The 23,337-nt window shown below is 43.4% G+C and overlaps 1 protein-coding gene across 3 annotated transcripts in view; it reads left to right on the top strand.

The window, feature by feature from the left end:
* ttll7 (tubulin tyrosine ligase-like family, member 7) overlaps window positions 1–23,337 on the top strand; it is an 82,350-nt gene that overhangs the window by 34,671 nt on the left and 24,342 nt on the right. For 2 of the 3 annotated variants that reach the window (XM_080882476.1, XM_080882478.1), the window contains exons 10-14: window positions 6,339–6,433; window positions 8,624–8,771; window positions 9,917–9,990; window positions 13,215–13,350; window positions 22,436–22,522. In XM_080882476.1, coding sequence (XP_080738602.1) covers window positions 6,339–6,433; window positions 8,624–8,771; window positions 9,917–9,990; window positions 13,215–13,350; window positions 22,436–22,522 — 540 coding nt within the window. Of the gene's footprint in view, window positions 1–6,338; window positions 6,434–8,623; window positions 8,772–9,916; window positions 9,991–13,214; window positions 13,355–22,435; window positions 22,523–23,337 lie in introns of all 3 variants that reach the window. The other variant, XM_080882477.1, reaches the window with a different exon arrangement.

Here is a 23,337-nt window from a genome sequence, read left to right as displayed (position 1 = left end):
ACTGTACTGTGTTCGGCTGGACGTTAAACACATCATGAGAGATACAGCCGAGGATGTGTCTGCGATTTTGTGTAAATCTTCTACTCCCTGTCCGCGTGTGTGTCTGTGCGTGTGTGTCTGGATGAATGGTCTTTGCCCCTCTGGGAATAGCCCTCTGTAGTGTGTGGTACGCTACCCTCATCTGCTTACCGACTCCAGCCCATAGTCTTGCTTTTATTCAGTGAGGTTGGCAGGTTTTACTCTTCTGAAACACACACGGGCCTATTCAGGAAGAGAGAAGGAAGAAGCTGGGCGACTTTCACTGCGTTTTATGTGTCATGTTAAGATAGCGTTGCACAAAGGCAGCTTGATTGTTGACGGCAACAATTTCACTACCATCCCCTCATCCATCTCATGTGCTCTTTCTTCGTGTCCTGTCCCCCTTTTTAGGACCGCCGTGCAAAATGATTGGCAGCTAATGAGGCGGGCGTGGTTAGGCAAACTGTGGCACGGGCTTGCTCGTCACGGGCTGTTTGTGTGTTTGTATGTGTGACTGGCCATTACAAAAACAGACCAACAGTCTGCAGCTGGGCTGCTTCCCCATGGGTGGCGATTTTTCACCCTTCCCCTCACCCCTTCCTGCAACTTTCCCCTCTTTGTGTGCTTTGTGTCTCGGATTGTTTCAAGATGAGTTTTGGTTTGTCCTTCCAGCCCATCAGAGCCAACGTAATCCAGACTTCCTTTTTCTTTGGCGTGTTTGTGGGAAGTAATCTGCATTGGCAACTGTAAACAGATGCACAGAGACAAACACATCGATAGTTTTCACACTTTCCTATTTTCCAACCACATACAGACACCAATTGAGTTGGATCTGAGGAAATACTGCTAATGCCTTGGGTGGAATAAACAGTGGCTCACACTTGTTCAGATTTCCAGTAGAAATTCTATTTAATCTGTGGAGAATGAGGTAAAAATGTAATGTTCTTATAGCCTTTCATAAAAGTGTAAAGAGTAGAGATGTTTTCCGGCTACTCTTAGAGGATGGATTTAGAGGTTAGCCTGCCTTTCACATATTTCCTGAGGAAATTTCAGAAGTGTTTCCTAACACCTGCTACAGCCGACTCGAACATTATTGTGTATTCAGAGTGATTAAAGAGGAATTTACTTGCTACCTGTGCTCTCCAAATAATTTTCATCCCTTCATGATTGAATTTTCTAGGGTAAATGATAGAGGAGAATACATACAGTCTGATATTCTCAATTATCTTTCCGAGTCTCTTTTGCCCTCTTCCACCTTTCATTCTCCTTTTGTCTTTGATTAATCTTTGGCACTTAGTGGGATTCATTCTTGTTTAAATGTACATGGATATCGTCCTTACGCTCTGAGGGGTTGTCCTTCCACTTGTAAACCCTAGGTGGCAGTAGTGACCTGCGAGCCACTCCCCGGCTTAAAAGAGGTTTATTAAAGAATAATTAGAATGATGTATGGGACTGTCTGTCTCTATCCACATCCATTTTCCCCCAACATGACTATTTCATGGAATAAGTATCAAATTAGGCGCGCACGGGCTTTGTATGTGGGGCAGTTGAAAACATACACCAACTCTTAGTCATTTATCATCAGGCGTGTACGGCAGTGTCAGTGTGTTTGTGTGCGCACGTGTGACTGAGAAGGAAGATGCACGTTTATGAGTGACATAGGGAACTGCAGCAGCTACAGCTGGCTCTGTGGCATCTTTGAAGGGAAGACATGTTTTCCCTTCATGTTTGTGACAGTCAGCTCTGGACTTCAGATTGTGACTGATGATTTGTTTTTGTTTGAAGACTCTTGTATAGGTGACTTACTAGATCCACTTAAACCGCATTTAACTACCTTGGATTGTATCCCTTGCATCTTTTCCATGTCTTCAAAAAGCAAGGGAGGTCAGCAAAGCTAAATAGTGTCCCACTCACTTCCAGGACCTTTACCAGACTCCGCTAGAGTGTCCCTGCATCCGAGTGGACCACGTAAAATGCCACAAAAAGAACAAAACGGTGATTGATAAGACGGCTGAAACAAGAGAGCGACTTAACAGGGTGGCTGGCTGTCTGTCTTGCTGTCGCTCTACTACTCATGCTCGGTTTCCCCCTCTCCCTTTCTGCCTCCCTCTCTCATTCCACCATTGTGCAGCAACAAACACTCCATTCTGACAGCGGTTGAACTGTGCCGATACCCTTGAGCGTGCGGGGCAAAATGGGAGGCTTGTCAAAGCAGTGGTTGTTTACACTCTGCCAGGAATAATAAGAGGGGGTAGTTTTTCTGAACCGATTAATCACGAGCAGCCCTTGTACTTGTTTTAGAGAGCATTCCAGACGCAGAATAAATGTCGATGTGGGGTGGCAATTTGTTGTGGAAATAAAGCAGCTGATTGTTGTTGATCCGGTGCCGTTGCTATATTATTAGGGTCTGTGCGGCGAAGCTGCAGAAGCCACAGGTACAAACTGTTTAACGTCCGCTGCATTTTTAGCAGCGAGCGAGACGCATCGTCATCGCCAGGTTAATGGTTTTATTCATAATTGAAGTGATAACAACAGACAGAGCATCAGTTAGCGTCTCATCATAATACGAGTGGAGACTTTATTCTCTGTAGTTGTGCAGAACGACCTATGACCCGGTTTATAGTGATCTCATTGTTAGGCATTTATTGTGCTGTTTGGCTCATATTTGCTTACTGGCTATCCTTGGGCAACACACTTAGATCTCAATTATAATGTTATAATGCCGTAACTTCATTATGTATCAAGTGCCCTGAGATGACTTCTGTTATGATTTGATGCTATATCAATAAAAGTGAATTAAATTTACTTGAATGAGATGCTTCAACAGATCAAACATCAACAGATCCATGTTCAAACCAGTGGCTGAATGGAATTTTCCACTTGGAAATCACCAGGCATTATCAAATTAAATAAGCCATGTAAAATTTACCGGTTGCATTTCTCCCTGTTTTGTTTGTACTTTAGTGCTCAAAATAAAGATCAGTAGAGGGACTTGCTGTTCACCGAAAATTCAAACCAAATGGATGGTTTAAAAAAAAAGTCTCACGAGGCTCCCCGGCAACAGCCTGTATTTCACAGTGGTCTTCATGAACGATGGCAGGTTACGGTTTTCTCTTTTTTTTTATGAGCCATCTCAATCCCACGACTCAAGGTGCTGAAAATAAAAGCTTTACATTTCCCGTCTTTGTTTTTGTTATAACCCTTTCATCTCTGTACGTTTAATTCAGTAATCAGATGGGGATAAAGGGTCCTGTGAAAGAATTAAAGACCGATATGCTTTTTGACCAAGTGATATTTTGGCTACAGCGATGCGTCGCTGAAGCTGAACCGAATCAAAGAATGAGTAAAAAGGAGTTTCTAATCTTTTCATCTGACGTTTTTATTGAATGCATCTTGGAGCAACCGAGGGCTCCTTTAAGATCCTGCCAGAGTTACTTAAGGAAATCAGAGTGGGGGGTTTTGGGAGCCTGCAGGGGTTCATTAGGACCAGACTGGTTCAACTTCCTTTTGCCAGGGAGGAAACAGAGAACACAGAAACACAGAGAGCGAGAGAAAAATGAAGAGAGGTAACGACCGGAGAATGAGGGCTAGCACGGGGAGGGAGCGGGGACGGGAGGGGAGCGCAGGGTCAGCGGTGACCAGTCAGAAAAACACGGTGAGAGACAGAGTGGAAATAGAAACTAGGGAGGAGAGGAGTGCAGCTGGCTGCAAGAAGAAGGTGAGAGACAAAACAGCTGAGGGAGAGCAAAGAAAGCCAGCGAGCGCTGCGATGCCAGTCTCTCCTGTGACAGCTTGACACCACGAATCAAACTAAGAAACGAAGACAAGTAACGAGACGAGCGTCACCAGGATCACTGCCAGTCTGGCTTTTACCTATGGGCTACGGCGCTCTAAAGCCATACTGTTTTCACCGTGGCTGTCACGTTGGCGAGCGCTCTAAATGAACACAGACCTTCTTTTATTTATTTTTTCTTTAGTAATGTTCCGCTTTCTTTGATAAGATAACTGCAGGATGAAGTGGAGCGCCGTCCTCCTCGGCACAGAGAGGATTGTACACTTCATTCTTTTGAGCGAAAGAGTTGCATAGGGTCTCTCTGTTCCTGTTTTCCTCATGGCGCTGGAACACATTCATCACCCCCGTACTGATAAATGGCTGCTGTATACAAAATAATAAAAAACACACGCACACGCACGCTTACAAGGGCACGTCCGTACAAACACACTTCATATTTGTGAGGCTTTTGTAGCTCACCTGTGATATTTATGGAGTTATTGCCTAAACTAGTTAAAGGGACTCAGGCAGTGACAGCCCAGGGAAGGTTATATGCATATTTACAGACAGCCACAGCTCAGTATCGAGTTTCTGAGGAAATAGCAAGAATAAAAAGCTTCCTGGTATCACAACAGTCACGTTTCTTAGGTTAGTTTGGGTGTAGCTGCTGATCGCTGGAAGGTGCAGATTTACATTTTTTCTCCTTTATTTTATTTTCTATAGCTGCCTCGTGATCCTAATGCGCAGTCTTTCAGCAGTTACGGCCTTTTTTTTTGGGGGGGGGGGTTACGCACACACGCTCTGGCTCTCGCAGTTCCTGGGAGTCTAGCAGCGGTGTAAATATTATCTTACATCACTGTTCCCGAATCTGCCACACAGCACTGAGCACCTTTATGTCAGGATTAGTAATGGGTAGTTCAGATGTAGGAGAGAGAAGGAGGGATGGAGTTACAGAGAGCTACCCCCACAACCCTTGAGAGGCTTTGCATGCCGTCTCCAAAGGGGCTTTCAAATTTTGGTGCTCGGGAAAACCTCATGGTTCCAAATAGCTTGATGCTGCACGCCAGCCTTTTTTTCCATCCATCTCTTTTACCGTCCTTTACCCCACATTCCTGATTGGTGGATAGAACGGGATCTGTAATAGACACTAAAACCTGTGATTAGCTCAGTTTTGCTCTGTTACTGAAATCCCGACTTGTGATTGGCTGTTGTCCTGCTTTGATGTGTTCAACTGTATCCAACGGCTTTTTTCCAAAGGAAGACGGGAACTAGAGGAATAGTGTTTGTGACACAAGTACTCACGTTGACTGCAGAGTAAGGCTACTGGGAGAGGTTGAATTTCCAGCTAGACGCCCAGACAGTTGGCTGTGATTTTCATTCACCCTGATTTTGACTTCAGGGTACATAAACATTGTCAATGAATTGAGAAAAAACCCCGGAAAATATATTAATAGGAGGACATTGTCTATTAAGGTGATGTTAACTGTTGCTGTTCATAACCTCTGATTTTGTTGAACTGATTTATAGCAACAAAGTGACAAAATTCCCTTCGCTACTCAACAAATAAACCCTTATCCCATACGACCACATCACCCAGACGTTAAAAAGAAAATGGGCGGTCTAAGGCTTTTGGACATTGTTAATAAAAGAGCCGACTTATCTCCAAAATCAAGCCGTATCAAACTCGGCCAGCCTTTCGTTGGGCATCTGTTGCATTGTCATTTGAAGTCAGCTCATAGAAAGACACCATTCCTCTCACGGTTGCCAGTTCATTCACCCTCCCTCTGCACTTCTCTTCCATTTTTTGCAGCCTTTGTTGTCTCACATAATCTCTTTCTCACTGTGGGAACATAACAAAGAGTAAAAAGAATTGATTTGTTGTGTCAGGTATAATAACTGATATTTGAATACCTTGCACTGGTGCTGGAAATTGTTCCGTTAAGAATGGTACATTGCTCTTGAATTTCTCCCCAGATGATACCTGCTTTTGTACCTCGAATCCGAGGTGGCTCTTTCTGTTTCTTGCTGAGCGGAATCTCTCTGAGCGCTCTTGATTGTCCGTGATGGCACTGAGCTGAGCGACGGCAGTTCTCTGATGCTCGCAAAGACGTGCGCGTCGAGGCGTCGGGCTGTTGCGAGCAATCTTAGGATACAGAGTCAGGAACCAGGGTCAGTTATGGGGTGAGCGATTAACCCACACAATCTGTTTGTATGCATTCACTCTGACGCAAATATGCTCTTCTAAATGCACGGGCATACACTCGTCAGTGCCAGAGTGGATTTATGCTCAGGCAAAGGCTAAGAGTTGCAAAGTGTCTGTCAAAGAGAGAAAAAACCCTCAACTTTCATCTCTTTCTCACTACTTCTCTCCTTGTCGGAATAGATCTTTTTTTTCTTTTCTCCAAAGATGCTCTAAACTCACTCCTGTAATTGCGTAGCCTGTCTGTTGGACTGATAAGAAGGGAGAAAAAAGTGATATGAAGCAGAACAAGAAGAGAAAAAAATACTGAGCATCCTTTGAATGTGTCTGTTCTCTCTTACCTGACAGATCAATCGAGCTCCGAGCTTTGGGACAGATCAGAAGATTGATTACGATGTGAAGAAAGGTGTGCTGCTCAATGCCCTCAAACTCCTCAACATCAGGTATTGTTTTCCACCCTGTCTTACACATACACACCCATGCAAATAGATGCAACAAACTGCATCTACGGTTTGCAAATCCTGCCCGCGGCTCTTTTGCCCGTCTCTAGTGGCTCCCTGTGGCTTTCACAAAAATAAGTAGCTGAATATAAATATGGAAAGTAACTATGCTGCTGCTCTAAAAATGTGGAGCCTTTACATTGAATTTAAAAAATGTGTTCCTCTCAGCCAGCCGGTCACCTGCTGCCTTATCCTCTTAGTTTTGCTGGAAATCAGTAGAGGTGTCTGGCATGGATGCACGTAAACACATAAATGTGTAGCCTTAGCTATGCATTCAAAAAGAAATAACAGGAAAACAAAGAATTTAACATGGAAAGATTTGAGTCCTTGCTGCTGGCACGCTCGATCTGAAGCCTATAAGACCACTACATGTTTTATCAACAAACTTCACAATTGCTCTGTTTAGTTGGTGAAGTTTTGTGCGCAGACGCACTCGAAGTTTGTATCAAGCCTTCCTTTAAAGGGCTTTAAATGCTCAGAATTCCAATCGGTGCTTAGGTTTCTTTTATTTATTTATTTATCTTTTAATTTGACAGCCGAGCAAACGTAAAAATTATTTTGACGCACAGTACAATCCGGCCATTATCTTGTTTTGGTTTCAGACTGATGAGACAGTAGTGACATTAGTGTGGACGCAGCAGGAAGTTGAAGCTTTGGACAAATAAATTGCTGTCTTTCTAAATTTGTGTGTTGGTGTTTCTGTGGTGGATAAAAAGACGGATAATGGCCAAGGTACAAAGCCATGCAATACCATCCACTGTGTGCTTTGTGAACCCTTCAATCAGAGATGCTGGGTGTTTGTGAGTTTCTGAATGTGTCTTTTTTTTAACCTGTGCGCTGATCTGTGGTCCGTATATCTACATACGCTTCCTCTGCTGCTCTTTGTTTTGGTTTGTGGGTGTATTTCCTTTCTTTTAAATGCGCACGGTTTTTATTTTGGAATGTATTTGTCGTATAGGTAGGGTGCGTGTTTGTGTGCACGTGTTTGTGTTTGCTGGCATGCTTTTCTGTCCCCTGGCTACGGAGAGTCTGTCCTGATTGATCATTGTACACCAGACCTCTGCTCTTTATTCCCTCTTTTCTCTGTGTGCTTGTCCTCCTCTTACTGCTCTAAATATAGTCTCAGCTCTGCTAGTCACACACATATATACAAACAAAGTGCACACACACACACACACACACACACTGGATCAATTACATGCAACATCGTATACATCTAATTTGGCCAAGTGAGGTGCACCGGGCCCACATAAAGACCGGCTCCATCCTCCTGAATGGATTCATGTGGGCCAAACAAATCTCTTCTCAAAGTGATTTGTTACATGGCTGATGTTTAATGTGCTGCCACAGATTAAAAAGGGAGATTTGATTATTTTATGACAAATAAGTCGTAGGAGGGCTTGAAAGGCATGGGGAAGCTCTTTCCACTGGACATAGCGCTTATGTTCACGCTACAGTGAGTGTGGGGGGGCTTCGCTCACTTTTTCCTTGTATAGTAATGACTTTGCTTCCCCCAAAGGGAGGAGCTGGTGCTGTGTAGAGGTAGGCTTGGCTCTTGATTCTGCTCACCACATCAACTGTATCAAATGGGATCAATTCAGACCCGGTCGGGCATGGACATTGATAAACCTCAGTCCCCCAAAAGCACTCAATATCCAATTTAAAGGACCAGCGATTGACTAAAATGAATTGCCCTTTCTCTAGACCGCAGTGGCCCACTTGTTCAGAATTAGCTGTCTGGTCCTGTTCATCCCAGAGTTGTTTGTGTCTCAGCTTCATCTCTGTTTTTGAGTGTTTTGTGGGGGCTTTTTGTCTGTCTTTTTTTTAAACCAGCACAATGATGTGATAAGGCAGATATTCAGGTCAGCTAGGGAGGAGGCCCACAAGCTGTCAGGCTTTATTATGACACTTTTAAAAACCCTTTTCCGTTGATTATGTGCGTGTGTGTTTTTGCCAGTACTGTCTAGTGTTACAAATAACCATTACATGCAAAGCAAAACTAAACAAAGAGAGCTTTGGTGACAGCAAACATTAAAAGGTGCGATCAGAATGTTTTTGCTCTTAGTTAGCTCTTAAATCCGAACCCTTTCCGTGTATGTGCGATGTTAGTTGTCTTGCTTTTCGTTGATCCAGGGCGAGTGATAAGAAACGCAACCTAGCCCAGCAGAAGGCAGAGGCTCAGAGACGGCTGTACGGACACGGATCCATGAAGAAACTCTCGGCCGCTTCCTCAGACTGGGAGAAACAACGTCACACGCTGGAGCGACGAAGAGAAGAGCTGGTGAGGACGAGCAGAAAGAAAGAGAAAGCAGGAGGGGAACAGAAATCCATTCATTTAAAACTTTTTTTTTAAATTCACAAATACTGGGCTTTATATCCACTCCTTCACACACACTGTCCCACCGCAGGTACAACCACAGTTGTCTAAAGCGCTGGCTGGTATCAAACTGCAGGGCAGCATCTGCGATGCTAAGCACCTGTACAAGGCGGTGCTCCTTAACTGTGGTCGAGGGAGTTGAGAGCGCTGCTCATTCATTTCCCCACCTGGACATTCAAAACCGGCCTGGGGATTAGAACAATGACTGCACAGTCTCGAGCGGCGGTCGTAAGTCATGAGATACTTTTAAGCTTTGCAGGCCACACGAAAATGTGCACAAAAAGGTGGTTTGGCTTCAGACAGGCTCACATCAGAGATCTGTGACGTGTCATTACAGACATTTACTTAACACACCGATCAGCTGGCACATCAATATATTTGACATATAAATTATATGTCTCAGCACCCTGCTGTATTATGCACTTGAAACACAAGTCGAAAAGCAGAAACTCAGTTTCAGTTACTTCTTACTTTGTGTCAGAAGACTCAAAAGTTTCTGACACAAGCATACCGTTTAATTATTTTCTCTTTGAAATGAAGTCGGGGGCGCTTTGCTCATGTATATGGGGAAAAGTGGCAGCTACTAGTACTTTAACGCCTCCCACCCTCTTTGATTAGCCTTTTGATTAGCCATGGCACTAATCAGTGGGAATGAGGAAAGATGGCGGAAAGGCACCTTTTAGAAAAAGGGCATCGCTTCGTTTTCGAGTGCTGTTATGGCTGAAGTGTGAGACCAGGTTTGGATCTATGAAAGGCACACGCTGCTTAGAGCTAAATGAGATTGCAGTGCTGGTAGGAAAGTGGTCCCCTCCTTTCGTCTTTATGCCAAATTGGCCAACTGAGCTCCACAATTACACCTTTGTAACATACTAATAAAAGAGTAAATGGACTAAATTATGAGTCATTGATGAGTGAGACTCTTTGTCCTCTTTTCTTTCTTGCAGGAATTCATTCTGTCTTTGCCTCTAATAGAATATATTGTTTTGTTGGCACTGACTTTCATCTGGAAGAAGTTGTCATTTGTCTCTTTGCTCTTCTCTTATGTTTAGAAAGAGCGGCTGGCGCAGGTTCGCAAGCAGATTTCAAGGGAGGAGCATGAAAAGCAACATCTGGGGAACTACAGGTAGGAAAGAGGCAGACAACTGGGGCGAAGAGCCTCTCCCTCCAGGAACACCACCCACTGTACTTGTGCCAGTGCTCTTACATTTATGGGGGTCATCTCGAGAGTGCCAGGCTCTCAGGAAAACAAATAAAGCTGTTGCAGAAAGAACAACCAAAAGCGAATCTATTGTTTGGAGAGAAGAACTGACTGAACGAATGACGAGAATGAAAGCTGTCCAGTGATGTGTAGGAACAAGGATCAAATTGTTATTCTTCTATGCACAGTGTGCACAACAAAGTTACTTTAGTGTACACCTTTCTTGACAAATGGCAGCCGGCTTTTCCCCACACTTTTATCTCCCCCCGAAATCCAGCAGGGACACTGGAAGACATTAAGCATGTCAATTTTTAATAGTCAGCTCACAGATGGAGCAGATTCACCTTACAGCATGACTCAGCAACACAAAGTTCAGATTTGCTGCTAGTCCCTTATAAATTGTTAATGCTCTTTCCTCCCTCTGTGTCTCTTCCTGCCTTAATCCAACACATACCCCCCCCCGCCTCGCTTTTCTCTCCCAGTATGTTCCTCATTCACCCGCTTACACACAAAAACAAAGACAAACAGTCACAACTGGCTCACACACACAACACACACCCTTCTTGCTGTCTTCCCAACTCTAAGTGACTTCTTGACTCATCACTTGAGTGAATGGCTGGTGAATTTTGAATGCTGATCCAGGCCTGCATGAAGTGCTGTCACCTCCTTCCTATTTTTCGACAGGCAGTCAGACAGTCAATCAGGCAGGCTGGCGTCTGTCTGAAGCACCCTGGTAAAGACCTCTTAGCATTCAAATAGTGTCCCTGCACAACGCTGAAGTCTGATTAACACAGTGCTTCTCATTAGATGAGTTTGGGTAATGAACTGACTTACATTGTGCTATTAGATGAAACTGTATCAGGTACAGACAATGACCGTGATCCGAGGGAAACCCAGCAGGTATTTGCTCTTCAGTTAGGATTCTTTAAAGGGTACAGCTTGTGTTTTATATATACATGTAATATATATATATGTGTGCATAGCACAAAGAGGTACGCTTACAGTTGAGAATGCTCATATTAAAATAAAGAATAGAAATAAAAGGTCAGCATATGTAAATTAATGTGAAAAAGAAAGTTTCGGAGATAAAAGACTTGTAGACCAACTTCCTTTACACAGACAAAACCAACGTGGTGATAGCTGGCCCGTCCCTCGGCCTAAACTGGGCAATGCAACAGCGATCCCACCAAATCCACAGCAGACAACCCGATTGAAATGCTGAGCAGACCCTCAATCAGCTGAAGCAACATCATAAAGAAGAGTGGGCCAAAATTCCTCCACAGTGATGTGAGAGACTGATAAAGTCATACAGAAAACAATTACTTCAACTTATTGCTGCTAAAGTGGTTCTGTGAGCTATTGAATCATGGCGTGCATTTAGGTTTTCACTTGCTTTTTTCACATGGCTCTACAGTAATCCCCGTGAGCAGACCCTCAGACATCAGACTACTCTAAATGCTCGTTTTTAGACAGGTTTTTTTGCACTGTCGACTTAATGCGAGTGGATAAAGCCCTGTCTGCCTGCTGTTTGTATCTTTTGCGCACTCTGGGATGTGGTTCACACTCCCAGAGTGAACGGGCCCCTTTAAATGTCTGGCGACAGCAAACTTTAAAGACCTGTTGACCAAATCAAATGTTTTTATTCAGTAGAGTTTCAGATGTTAGTTTTTCTTTAACTCCAGTTGAGGACTGAAAGTAAGGCCCAGCAAACGTTTTAGTTAAACAATAGTGAGAGGTCACCCCCACGTAAAACGTCCATTTGCTCAGAGATAGACGCTGCCAAAAAGACTGAGCAGTTAACACCCACTATTAAAGTGCCTCACCTTAAGCTTCTCAGTCGAGTGATTCATGACGCTCTTTAGGATTGAAACGTTCTGGCTCTTTTCATATGTTATGAATCCATTTTCGTTTATGTGACCGTTATAAAAATGTGTCTTGGGAATGAAAAGAACCATTACATGCACCCTAGAAACTGAGAAGTCTCACATATAGTGAATTCAAGGGATGGGATTCAAATGGCAGCTTTATCTCAGGTCTCACAATCAATGTACCTGTTTGCATAATACTGGGTAACGGCTTTGGTCCAATTAAATAGTTCAGCTTTATGTGGCATTACACAGAAATCTGCTACACATACACGTGTATCTGTGAGTAGCTCAAAGCCTATTAATCAATATTTAAAAAGAGCCGGCCTGTCATTGTGCCATGGTAGAACATTTTCCACTGCTGTGTCCTTGCTGTGACTTCATTCATCTCTATAGTTTTCTCTTTTAATCACAGGTCTGTGCTTGTGAGTGTTTTTCTAACCAACTTGAGGGGAGTTTAGCACTTAATATCGTCTGTGCAGACGCCAGACTACATTCATGCTTTTGCAATAACTAAGGCCAGTTCTTATCTTGATTAAAACAATAACCTTGTTTTGACTTAATGGCTAAAGCGATGGCATTGGGAATTTGCAGATGTATTATGAGGGTAACCAGGCATTGTTCTAATCCCCTCAGGCCTTGGATAAACACCGAGCACTGTTATTTTAGTCTTAAGGGCACAAATGTGAATGTGTGAATGGGCGCATTAGCAAAGACTGCAAACACAGTGAAGCTCGTGCACACGTCGGTGTACAGCGTGTAGAAAGCTGTTGTATTAATGCACCGAGTGAAAAGATTGACTGATGTTCATGCAGTTTCTTCACTTAAGGTCTCATTAATATTCTTCTGTCTGTATTTGCTCTTTGCTGCCTCCTTCCTCCTCCTTCACTCTCACCTTTTGTTTGTCTTTCTCTGCACTTGCTGCACCTTGACCTTTCTGTCTCTCCCACCAATTATTGTGCCTCATCTTTATCTTTCTTTCTATCCCTGTTCTTTTTTTATTTTCTTTGTCTCTCTAAATCTCTTTACCCCTTTTCCACTTTTTTTTTTACCCCCACTGACTTCCTGAATATTTCACGGCTTCTCTTTCCACCCCATATCCCTCTTTTCCTTAACCTGAACCACCCTTTTTCTCATTCTTCCACTCCGTCTCTCTCACCTTCTACTTTTATGACCCCATTTGTGACCCATCATTTCCCTTCATTTTCCCCTTTCCTTTGTCCATTGTTCCTCACCTCGTCTTCACTCTCTTCTCCTTTCTCCCTCCTTCTCTGCGGTCCACAGACGTATTTACCCCCCAGACGACAAGCTGCTGTTGGAAAAGTATGAAAGCCTGCTCTCGGCCGCCTTTCAGACCTTCCTCGCCGGGCGAGCTGCCTCACTTCAAAAGGAAATGAATAATCCTCTGAAACGAATGAAGGCACGTACGTCAGTGGCAGACTGTCACGGACTCACACACGCACACAAGCAAAGAAAACTGCAGAAACCCACACACAAACATATTCAGACACTTGTGGACAAGCAAACGTAAAAGAAAAGAAGCACACACACATTTCTATTAAGATTCTGCCCATAGAGACAAAAAGGATGCACAAATAGCGCGAAAGTGTGCCGCAGCCCTTGGTATTTGTTAGAACACCTGAAAATACGTCCTTCTTCTCCTCTCTACCTTTCCACTGTCATTCAGCCTTTTCACAAATATTCATTATGTTGTGCACATGAGCTTTTAAAAGCAAACAACAATGTCACTTTTATTACTTTATTTACTTCCTCTTTCTTCTTCTGTGTTTTCCTACGTTTCTTCCTTTCTGCAAAGGTTAACCAAGTTGCTGGCCACACATTTCAATGCATTTTTATGCAGTTTGATTACATATTTATCGCACTTACACACATATATGTGTAGGTATATACACTCAGAAGCTTGTGCCGTCATGCACTTATGAAATTGTAAAAGTCATTGCATGCTTATGAATACCAGCACTCTGCAGTATCAGGAGGAATGCATCTTCAGTTAAGCTTTGAAGGTAAAGGTATGAAGAGAGGACAACAGCTGATCTACATCAGAAAGATGAGAATGGGAGATGAAGGAACGATGAGCGGAGGATAATATAGTCATAAAGTAAAAAAGATGGTGAGACACTGATAGAGAGTTGTTTTGTTACTATTGTTTTGACTTGACTAGAGTACAAAAAAATGGAGAGAAAGGGGCAATTTTTGGTTTTCATGTCTGGTTATGTATTCAAGAGGAACAAATCAATGGAATGAAAAGACACAGGGGAGGGAACCGTGGGATATTTAAAAACACGGAGCGAAGAAGCAATGATGAGGAGGAATGATGCAGATAGAACAAAAAAGCCTTAACTGCGTTTGGCAACTGAATAGCAGAAGTGAATACTGTGCAGAATGTGGATATTTTTGACAGTAGTATTGACATTACAAGTACATATCAAAGTACTGTCATATGGAGCCATCGGAGCTTTTGTGGAAACTGCCTCAGCAGTTTGCACCCTGTCGCAGTGTTTTTGTTTTTTTTCAAAAACTTATTGTGTGTCCTTTAAAGAATGGAAATCTCTGCAGAGCATTTTTAGAGATGTCAATCAAAGACTGGTCAGAGCCGAAACAAAATATAAAGGCAGCGAGTGTTGCTTTTGTGTTTCCTATCTAATAACACGATCATGAGTGACAACTCGACTGTCCTTATTCAGAGACAGAGTGTGAGATACTAATCTGAACCATTTATGGGGAAAAAGATGTTCCTGAACTGCAGTATGATATTCATCAGAGCACAAAAAACACATCTTATGCAAACGTTTTCTTGCCTTATGTTTAAACATTTCCTCTAGTTTTGAGAGAGTCTGCGGGTGTTTTCAGGTACCTTTCTAAAAGCAGTGGGGGAGGCGGCTCGTGGAGCCAAGCTCTATGTTTAGTCACTACTCTGCCACTTTAATAGGTACGTCGCACTAGTAGAGAAGAATTAACACAGAATGGAGAGAATGAAAGTTACCCACAGACGGTCTGAAATGTTATTCTTCTATGCACAGTGTCAACTTTGGACCTATTCAGAAAACTGCATTAGCATGTACACATTTCTTGACAATTGCCAACTGGCTTTCCCCACACTTTCATTATTCCCCCACAGAAAACATAAAGCACGCCAATTTTCAATAGTCAGCTCACAGATGGAGCAGACTCACTGTAAGGCGTGACTCGGCAACACGAAGTTTGCTGCTTGTCCCTTATAAATTGTTACACACTAACCAGCCACTTTAATAGGTACACCTTGTTAGCACCAGGTTGGACCCCTTTGGCCTTCAGAACTGCTTTAGTTCATCAAGGTGCTAAAAAAATCCCCAAAGGTTTTGGTCTACCATGACATGGTTGCGTCACAGTTTTTTTTCTCATCAGCATCCGTGATTTACGTCGTATGTTTCACCAAATCCCAAAGGTGCTCTGTTGGACTGGGATCTGGTAATCGTGCAGGACATTTGGATACAGTGAACTCAGTGAAACCAGAATAAGATGTTTTAGAGTTTTGTGCCACAGCACGTTATCCTGTTGGCCATCAGACGATGGATCCACTGTGGTCATGAAGAGATGGACGTGGTCAGAAACAATGGCTAGAGTGTTTAAACAACACTGTGCTACAGAAATCGTCAAGCATCAGAACGTTTATTATTTGTACAATTTTCTTCGATGATGTTTGTGATCCCGTGCTGTTCTTAGCTGACAGGATGGCACCCGGTGCGGTCTTCTGCTGCTGTAGCCCACCTGCTTCAGGTTTTGATGTGATGTGATGTTCAGAGATGCTCTTTTGCATTTCTGAACTTGGTTGTAACCCGTAGTTATCTGAGTTACTGTTGCCTTCCTATCAGATCGAAGCAAACCAGCCATTCTCCTCTGACTTTGCCTTTTTCTGCTTAAATGCACTTAATTGCTGGATATTAACCTTATCAAGCATTTTTACAGGTGTGCTTAACAAAGTAGATGGTGGGTGTATATTTCATAGTTATTGGTCGTATCATTACGATTCAAATGCTAAATTAGTGAGCTTTCTTTTTAGCTCCGTGTGCATGCGTCTGCTGTCGTGCATGGCTCTACTAGTTTCCCTCCCTTCCATTTCTGTTCTTTGTTTTATTGTGTGCCCTTTGCAAAACACACCTAGCAGAGCAGCTGAGAGACAAGTGAAAGGAAGATAATGTCATTCAAAGAGATGACAACTTGTTATGTTACTGTAAACAAAAGCTTCCCAACAAGTGTTAAACCAAGCATAACAAAATGAGAAAGAGAGACTGAGAGAAGCCAGAGCTGTTCTGTCATTGTCAGCGGCTGAGACTGTTTGACAGTCTAAATTAAATCAAACAGAATTTAAAGAGAACCAAATAGAAAGTGTGTAAAAATGAAAATACCTCCAGACTGGTTTAAGTTAGATTAGCATTAAAAACTTAATTTATCAGGGAGTTTCATTACTCGTGATGTTGCTTTTTTTCTTTGAGACATCATTCCTTAGCTCTGCTTAGATGGGCACACCATGCAGCCAATCAAATGCAAAGGCAGATTGGGATCATACGGGATAATCATGTGAAAGAAGGAAGGGGGCGTTTCCAAGACAGGAAGTGTTGTGGTACAAAGAGACGGGAGCCGGTCGGCAAAAATGGAAGAAACACGTGAAGATGTAAAATGAGCAGCGTCTGGCTGCATTTCAGTGACTCTGGGTTTCTGATTGTTTAAATGAATCTGAATGTGCGTTTAAAGCCATTTATGATTCTTAACTTGTTGAATCTGCACAAGCACAAATTTTGCACTTTTAACTGCTTTTTCACAAGTTTCACAGCTTTTCCTACTGATAAAAACCTCCCATATGGCCATTTATACAACACAAAGTAATTAAGCAATAAACAATTAACTTGTTGAACCCCAATGCCCCCAGTACTGGAGGCGAGAGGGAGAACATCTGGAATTACCGCCAGATCTGTTATTTAAATATAGAAGCGTGTGGTTTTCACAGAAACGTCAGAATCTCATCCAAAAGCCCACAAAACCATTTCAACAACCACCAAAAAGCTAAAACAGCAAAAAGAGCATGTAAATACCATCCATCCATCTTCTTCTGCTTATCCGGGGCCGGGTTGGGGGGGCAGCAGCCTAAGCAAAGACAGAGCGTTCTCACTCCCGAGGCGTAACATGTCGACGTTTTGTCACGTCCCGCGGCGTTCCTGAGGAACGCGAAAGGAGACCTTCGGCGTTCTTATGGTACGCGGCGGGTTATGGCTGGAATCCAGTGCAATGACGCTCCCGCGGTAGTAGACGTTCCAGCCCTGTATTCCAGCCCTAAACCTAACCTTATCCCTAGCCCTGACCATAACCTTATTCCTGACCTTAACCAGGACTTTAATGATGTTAAATAGCGTGTTTCTAAGCGATTTGAAGAAGAAGAGCGAACATGTGTAGGTTCAGTCCAGACGGTTCTCATATGTCCTCTTTTTCCGAGGTCGTCATTTAGGAACGTGGTGGGTAGCCGAAAACGTAATATGGTGACGATTTGTCACCTAGCGTAAAATGTTACGCTTTGGGAGTGAGAACGGGTTGGCAAAGAGGCCCAGACCTCCCTCTCCCCAGCCACCTTCTCCAGCTTGTCCGGGGGAACACCAAGGCGTTCCCAGGCCAGCCGAGAGATATAATCTCTCCAGCACGTCCTGGGTCTGCCCCGGGGCCTCCTCCCGGTGGGACGTGCCTGGAGCACCTCGCCCAGGAGGCGCCCAGGAGGCATCCTTGTCAGATGCCCGAACCACCTCAGCTGGCTCCTTTCGATGTGGAGGAGCAGCGGCTCTACTCTGAGCCCCTCCCGGATGGCTGAACCTCTCACCCTATCTCTAAGGGAGAGGCCAGCCACCCTTCGGAGGAAGCTCATTTCTGCCGCTTGCATCCGTGATCTTGTTCTTTCGGTCACTACCCACAGCTCGTGACTGTAGGTGAGGGTAGGGACGTAGATCGACCGGTAAATCAACTCGACGGACCAGTACAGCGTCTGCATCACTGCAGCTGCAGCACCAATCTGTCTGTCTCCCGCTTCCTTCTGCCGTCACTTGTGAACAAGACCCCGAGATACTTAAACTCCTCCACTTGGGGCAGGAACTTGTCCCTGACCTGGAAAAACACAAAACGCAGATCCGTCTGTTCACCTGACAGCATGAACACAGACATGCCGCCAGATGCTGAAAGCGTCATCTCACAGATTCTGAAACTGCAGGTTTTTGTCACTTTCTGACCAAAATTCACTGAACCAGCAGCTAAATAGCCCAAAACTACGCTTCGCACATCGTCATGGATTCCCTCTTGCTTTGGCTGCACTTCCTGCACAGCTCGATCTCTGTGCGTTTCTGAGATCCTAATTTCTGCTGTTCAGTACAGAAGAAACTTTAACTTTTACAAATTAGGGCAAATTGCAATACGCTTAGCTATGCCTTTAATAAAACCTTTGCAACTTTGTGAAAAACAGAAAAGTTTCAGTTTTTTTTTGAAAAAGATTGTTTTTCCGTTTCTGCTGTAGAAGTTTCTACAGTTAAAACCAAAACCCTGGACAGTCTGGGCATTGAGCTACCAGAACCTATTCTGTCATTTTACTCATTTGTTTCTTACAATTTCAGTCCAAAGAGTCGAGCTGAGAGATTTCTTTCTTTGTCACAGCAGCTTTTTCTTTATCATGTAGAAAAACATTAAACATGTAACTTGTAACTGACAGAAAGTCAGAGTTTCACTGGCCTCGCCCACTTAGGGTCAAAGTGGGCTGTATGTGGCCCGCGATGTAAACTGAGCTTGACACACCTGCTCTACTTGTTTTCATAGCTGACAGTACACATTTCTGTGCCTTTTTTAACCATATTCACTCTTAGTGTATCTATGAGTTAAGCACCTCTGGCCCAGATTAACCACGCTAAAACTTCTTTAACTGAAAGTTTACAATTTTGAGTACAGAGCCATGTCCATAATTGTTTGGACAAAGGCACAATTTTTGTATTTTTGCCTCCACAGCGTGGCGTACACCACCAAGAGTGGAATTTAAATCAAGCAATCAACATTTCATTGAAGTGAAGACTTTTAGCTTTAATTCAGCAGATTTTACAAACGTCCATTAATCTACAATTATTACAGACATTTTTATATGCAATACTGTAGTCTCAAAGACTCAAATTTAATTGGAAAATGGACTGACAATCAGGTTCATATCCAGGTAAGGCCTGCTCCCTGACGCGTTCTTAAATGCAATGAATGCATTGATCAGCTCAGCAACACCCACAGATCACAGAGAACAGCTAAAGTGCATGATGACAGAATTATTTCAATGATTAGGAAAAAAACAACATATAACAAAGTCAAAAATGTTCTTAAGGACCTACACGTTTCACTGCCAGAGTCTATGACCAAGAGACGCATTCATCAGTGACAACAGAGGTTTATAAGTGCAAACCACTAGTTACACACAAGAAAAGAGGCTGTACACGGCCTGTGAGATAAAACCAATGTGAACCAGAATGATGACTGCAGAGGATTAGCATTAGTACAAGTATTAAAAACAATCCTTGTAATTAATTTCTGTCAGTTTTGCCAGTAAATTTAGTTAATAACGAGACTGTGTATTAACATGTGTGTCAAACTCACTGAAATGAATCCAGAAAGCCTGCACTCCAGTGACACGATGATTATTTGATTTAAAATCCACTGTGATGATGTAGAGTGGTAAAACCACAAAAAGATTGTGTCGTTGGCCAACAAATTATAGACCAAATTTAAATCTAATTTAAATCTACTCATCTTAAGCTTTACTTGAAACAAAACCATTATTATTGGTAACATAAATAATATCTCGTGTTTTGCATGTTTATGAATTCATCATCTGGCAAGCACTGCCTGCTACCTCAGGCATTTTTTTTATTTAAAATAAGCCAGAGGTTATTTGCCAGCATGCCATTTATCATGTTTGACAGACGCTGTACCTGCAAGACTCACGTTTGCTGCCTTTGAGGGCTTCTTGGGGCCACGGATTGAAAAATGTCATGGATTGTCACACGATCAAAGGAAAGTAAAACCTGCATTGTAAACATGCTGATTGACTGTAGAGCACCCTCCTGACTTGGACCACTGTGCTACAGACAGCCCAGCCACAGGTTGCACTGGTTTCCACTGGGTTCGGCTCACCTTTATTCCTTTTCTGATTACAGTTAGGTGGAACAGGTATGAGTCGGGCTGTTAGTCCTCTCGTCTATCTTAGCTACCAGTGTTTCCCTGTGCGCTCAGGTGACGTCTTCCTAATCCTGCAACTGTTTCACTTGGATACTGACTGGAAAAAAAGGATGTAAAGCAGATGCACGCTCAGTTTGCCTGAGGAGCTCTGCCAATGAAACAGAACAGCACAAGTATACAAACTGCACAAGATGTCTCCAAGCACTTCAGAGCAATTGCAGAGCCCATGAAAGCGGTAAGGGGTGCAAATATATGAAATGAATACAAGAATGGTAAGAACATGTAAGTCTCGCTGTATCTAATATTTAAAAGCAAATTGCAGTGTTAAAAAGGGGAAAAAGGTTAGTCCTAAAGACCTCTGCGTTACACAATTTGTTGTCCAGTGACATAAAAAGTACTGTGTTTGTAAAATACAGTTTATTATCCTACATGGATCCGACACGGACAGAGACCATTGGTAGTGCAGTACTATAACATGCAGCTTATGTAACATGCACACAGGCACACGGCTGAAAATGTTTATTTTGGGAGTAAAGTAGGAACAAAAAGCTGAGTAGTGACAGTGTAGCAGGTCGCAGCCTAAATTTCACAGTTTTATAAACTCTTAACAAAAGTACTTAAGAAAAGCTAAATAGCTCTCAGCTTCTCTTAAATTCTGTATATGCGTCAGATTTGGTTTTCCCACGTACTGTAAAGCATTTGAAAGCATCCATGTAATCTGCTTTGGTGAAATTTAACAAGGTAATGGTCCTTCAGTGATTTTAAAACTACTGTGGGTGGGGAAGCGCTCACCTCGTGAAAGGAGGCGAGCATTGAGTTGGCATGCTCTTTACTGCATAGAAATGGCTGCAAGTTGTAAATGAATTTATCAGAGCAATGCAAAGTAAAGCCACAATATAAACAGCGTTTCAACATTCACTGCAATAGACGTCCCGCAACACTGAATGTTGTTATCATGAAAAACTTAAATACAGCTTAAAATGATGGAGTTGACTGTGTTCATACAGCATATTCATCTCAGTCTGTCTTTTTTCAGTCACTCTAATGATGAAAGAGCAAATGCAGCAGGCTGGGGAGAAAGCCCTGCACGCGACGTCATTTTCAGAGCACTCTGACGTTTTTTGCAGACGCTTCGGGACCTTTTCAGAACTTTTCAGAAAGGCACTGGCGTTCTCACTTCTGCTGCCTTTCAGGAAGCGTGTCATACAGTACTAGTCACCCCGATAACCAAGACAACGAAGGAGAAGTTTGTCCCTGCTGTGTCCATTTTATGCTTCAATAATAAAACGCAAAGGAGTGATGCTTTTCTGTCACATGACAATGCATGGAGCGGCGATATATTGTCAGGATATTGTTGTCATGGAAACAAAACCCACACACAGTGACGGGGTGCTTTGTTTGATGGAGCTCCTCAGCGTCCTGCCTGTTTTCTGCCAGAGAAAATATATGGACACAAGCCCTAAATAACTCAGCAGTTACCTGTTAGCTCTCCTTTTTCTTTTACCGGGCTTCTTAAATTACGAGGCTTTGATGAAGAATTGTAAATCTGCACGTGGCTCTGTCTCAGCTGTCTGAGCAGCTTCTATAACTGCACAGTGACAATTCGCCAAAACAACCGAACCGAAAAGCCGCATGGCAATCAGAAAAAAGCGAAAACTTACAAACTGTATGAACCCAGTGATGCATACCTTTACCATAAAGTCCAAAGTCTTCCAGACAGTGAAGTATGCCACTGTAAATGTTCACACACTCACCAACACTGTGAGCCAGGGGCACATTGACCTTTTCGCAAACCCCGAAAGCAGCTTGATGGCTTATCTGAGAGAAAACAATCACTTTTCATCTGCATTTGAGCAGCAAGTGGGAGCTTGTTATGTCGCAGCCATGAAGCAACATTAATCACCTTTGCCTGCATTTCAGCAATAGCCAAATGGCCAAGGCTTCAGTGTACTGGCGACCGCCATGACGCTGCCTTCACGAGCGCTGCCAGCGAGCAGTGCGTGCTCAGCCGGGGCCTCGCTTCTAACCCTCGCTCCCAGATAAGGCTCGCATGGCTCTGAAGTTAAACTTTTTCATCTCTTCTTCTTTTTTGATGATTTAAGTTTGCTTAAAAACACTTTTGACTTCAAAGCAATAAAGTGTGAAATATCAAAGCATTCCTATTAAACTTTATCAGTGCCTCCTCGAGGTTTTAACTACCCCGTTAAGCTCTGTTTACCGAAATCAGCACCTTTGCCATATTCTCATCTCGTGTTTTCTTTGTGTAGGAAGAGGACATCCTGGATCTGCTGGAACAGTGCGAGTTGGACGACGAGAAGCTGATGGGCAAATCCTCCAGGCAAAGAGGCCCTAAGGTGGGTGAGAGAGAGAAGACACATAAGCTAGGAGAGAATAGGGAGAATAGGGGCCACATGCATCAGAGGCCCTTAAAAAAATGTGCAAAGAAGAGTGACAGAGGCAGAAAGAGGGAGGGAAGAGGGTGGCAGGTAGTCAAATGCCTAGAGCTAACGCCCACGGAAAGCACATAGGACGTGATTCAGAAAAATAAAGAGGAGGGGGTCTTGGGTTAGGAAGAAAAGAAAAGAATCAGATAGAGGCCCAAAGAAAAGACCCAACTCCCTTAGGGGAGAGCTGTCAGGCTGTCTCTCTCACTCTCTCCCTGCTATCTTTCTTTCTGTCTATCTCCCCCTTTTTCCTCTTTCTCTCTGTCACATGCACCTATACGCCCCCTCGATTTCCCACGACAGCACATTACTCCCTCCATCACCTTGCTTCACTCTCCTCCCTTCACCTCTCCATCCCTTTCTCTTCCTGCACATCTACATCCATCCCTCATTCGAGAGCTAAATTGGCTGGAACACTTAGAGCGTGTTAGGGACTCGACAGGGCAGTTCAGCGCCACATTAGAGAGGCCTTAGCTGGAATGAGGACTTGTTCAGACACAATCGCTGTTGTCCAAATTAATTTGGGCCCCGTCAATTTCGATGTTAGCGAGCGCGCGGAGAGAGACATCGAGAGGAAGGGAAAGAAAACGCTGTGACGGATAGATTCGCTCCTTGGGGTGTAGCGCTCTCGAGCCATCTGGTGAAACTGAACCGACGAGTGTGCGAAAGCCAGAAAAGAGGAGCGAGGCAGAGGGATTAGGAACAGGATTTCTGAGGGAAGGAAA

Source organism: Rhamphochromis sp. 'chilingali' (assembly GCF_963969265.1).
Source record: "Rhamphochromis sp. 'chilingali' genome assembly, chromosome: 5".
NCBI lineage: Eukaryota > Metazoa > Chordata > Actinopteri > Cichliformes > Cichlidae > Rhamphochromis > Rhamphochromis sp. 'chilingali'.
The sequence above is the reverse complement of the archived record's forward strand: the minus strand, read 5'-3'. Positions and strand labels throughout refer to the sequence as shown.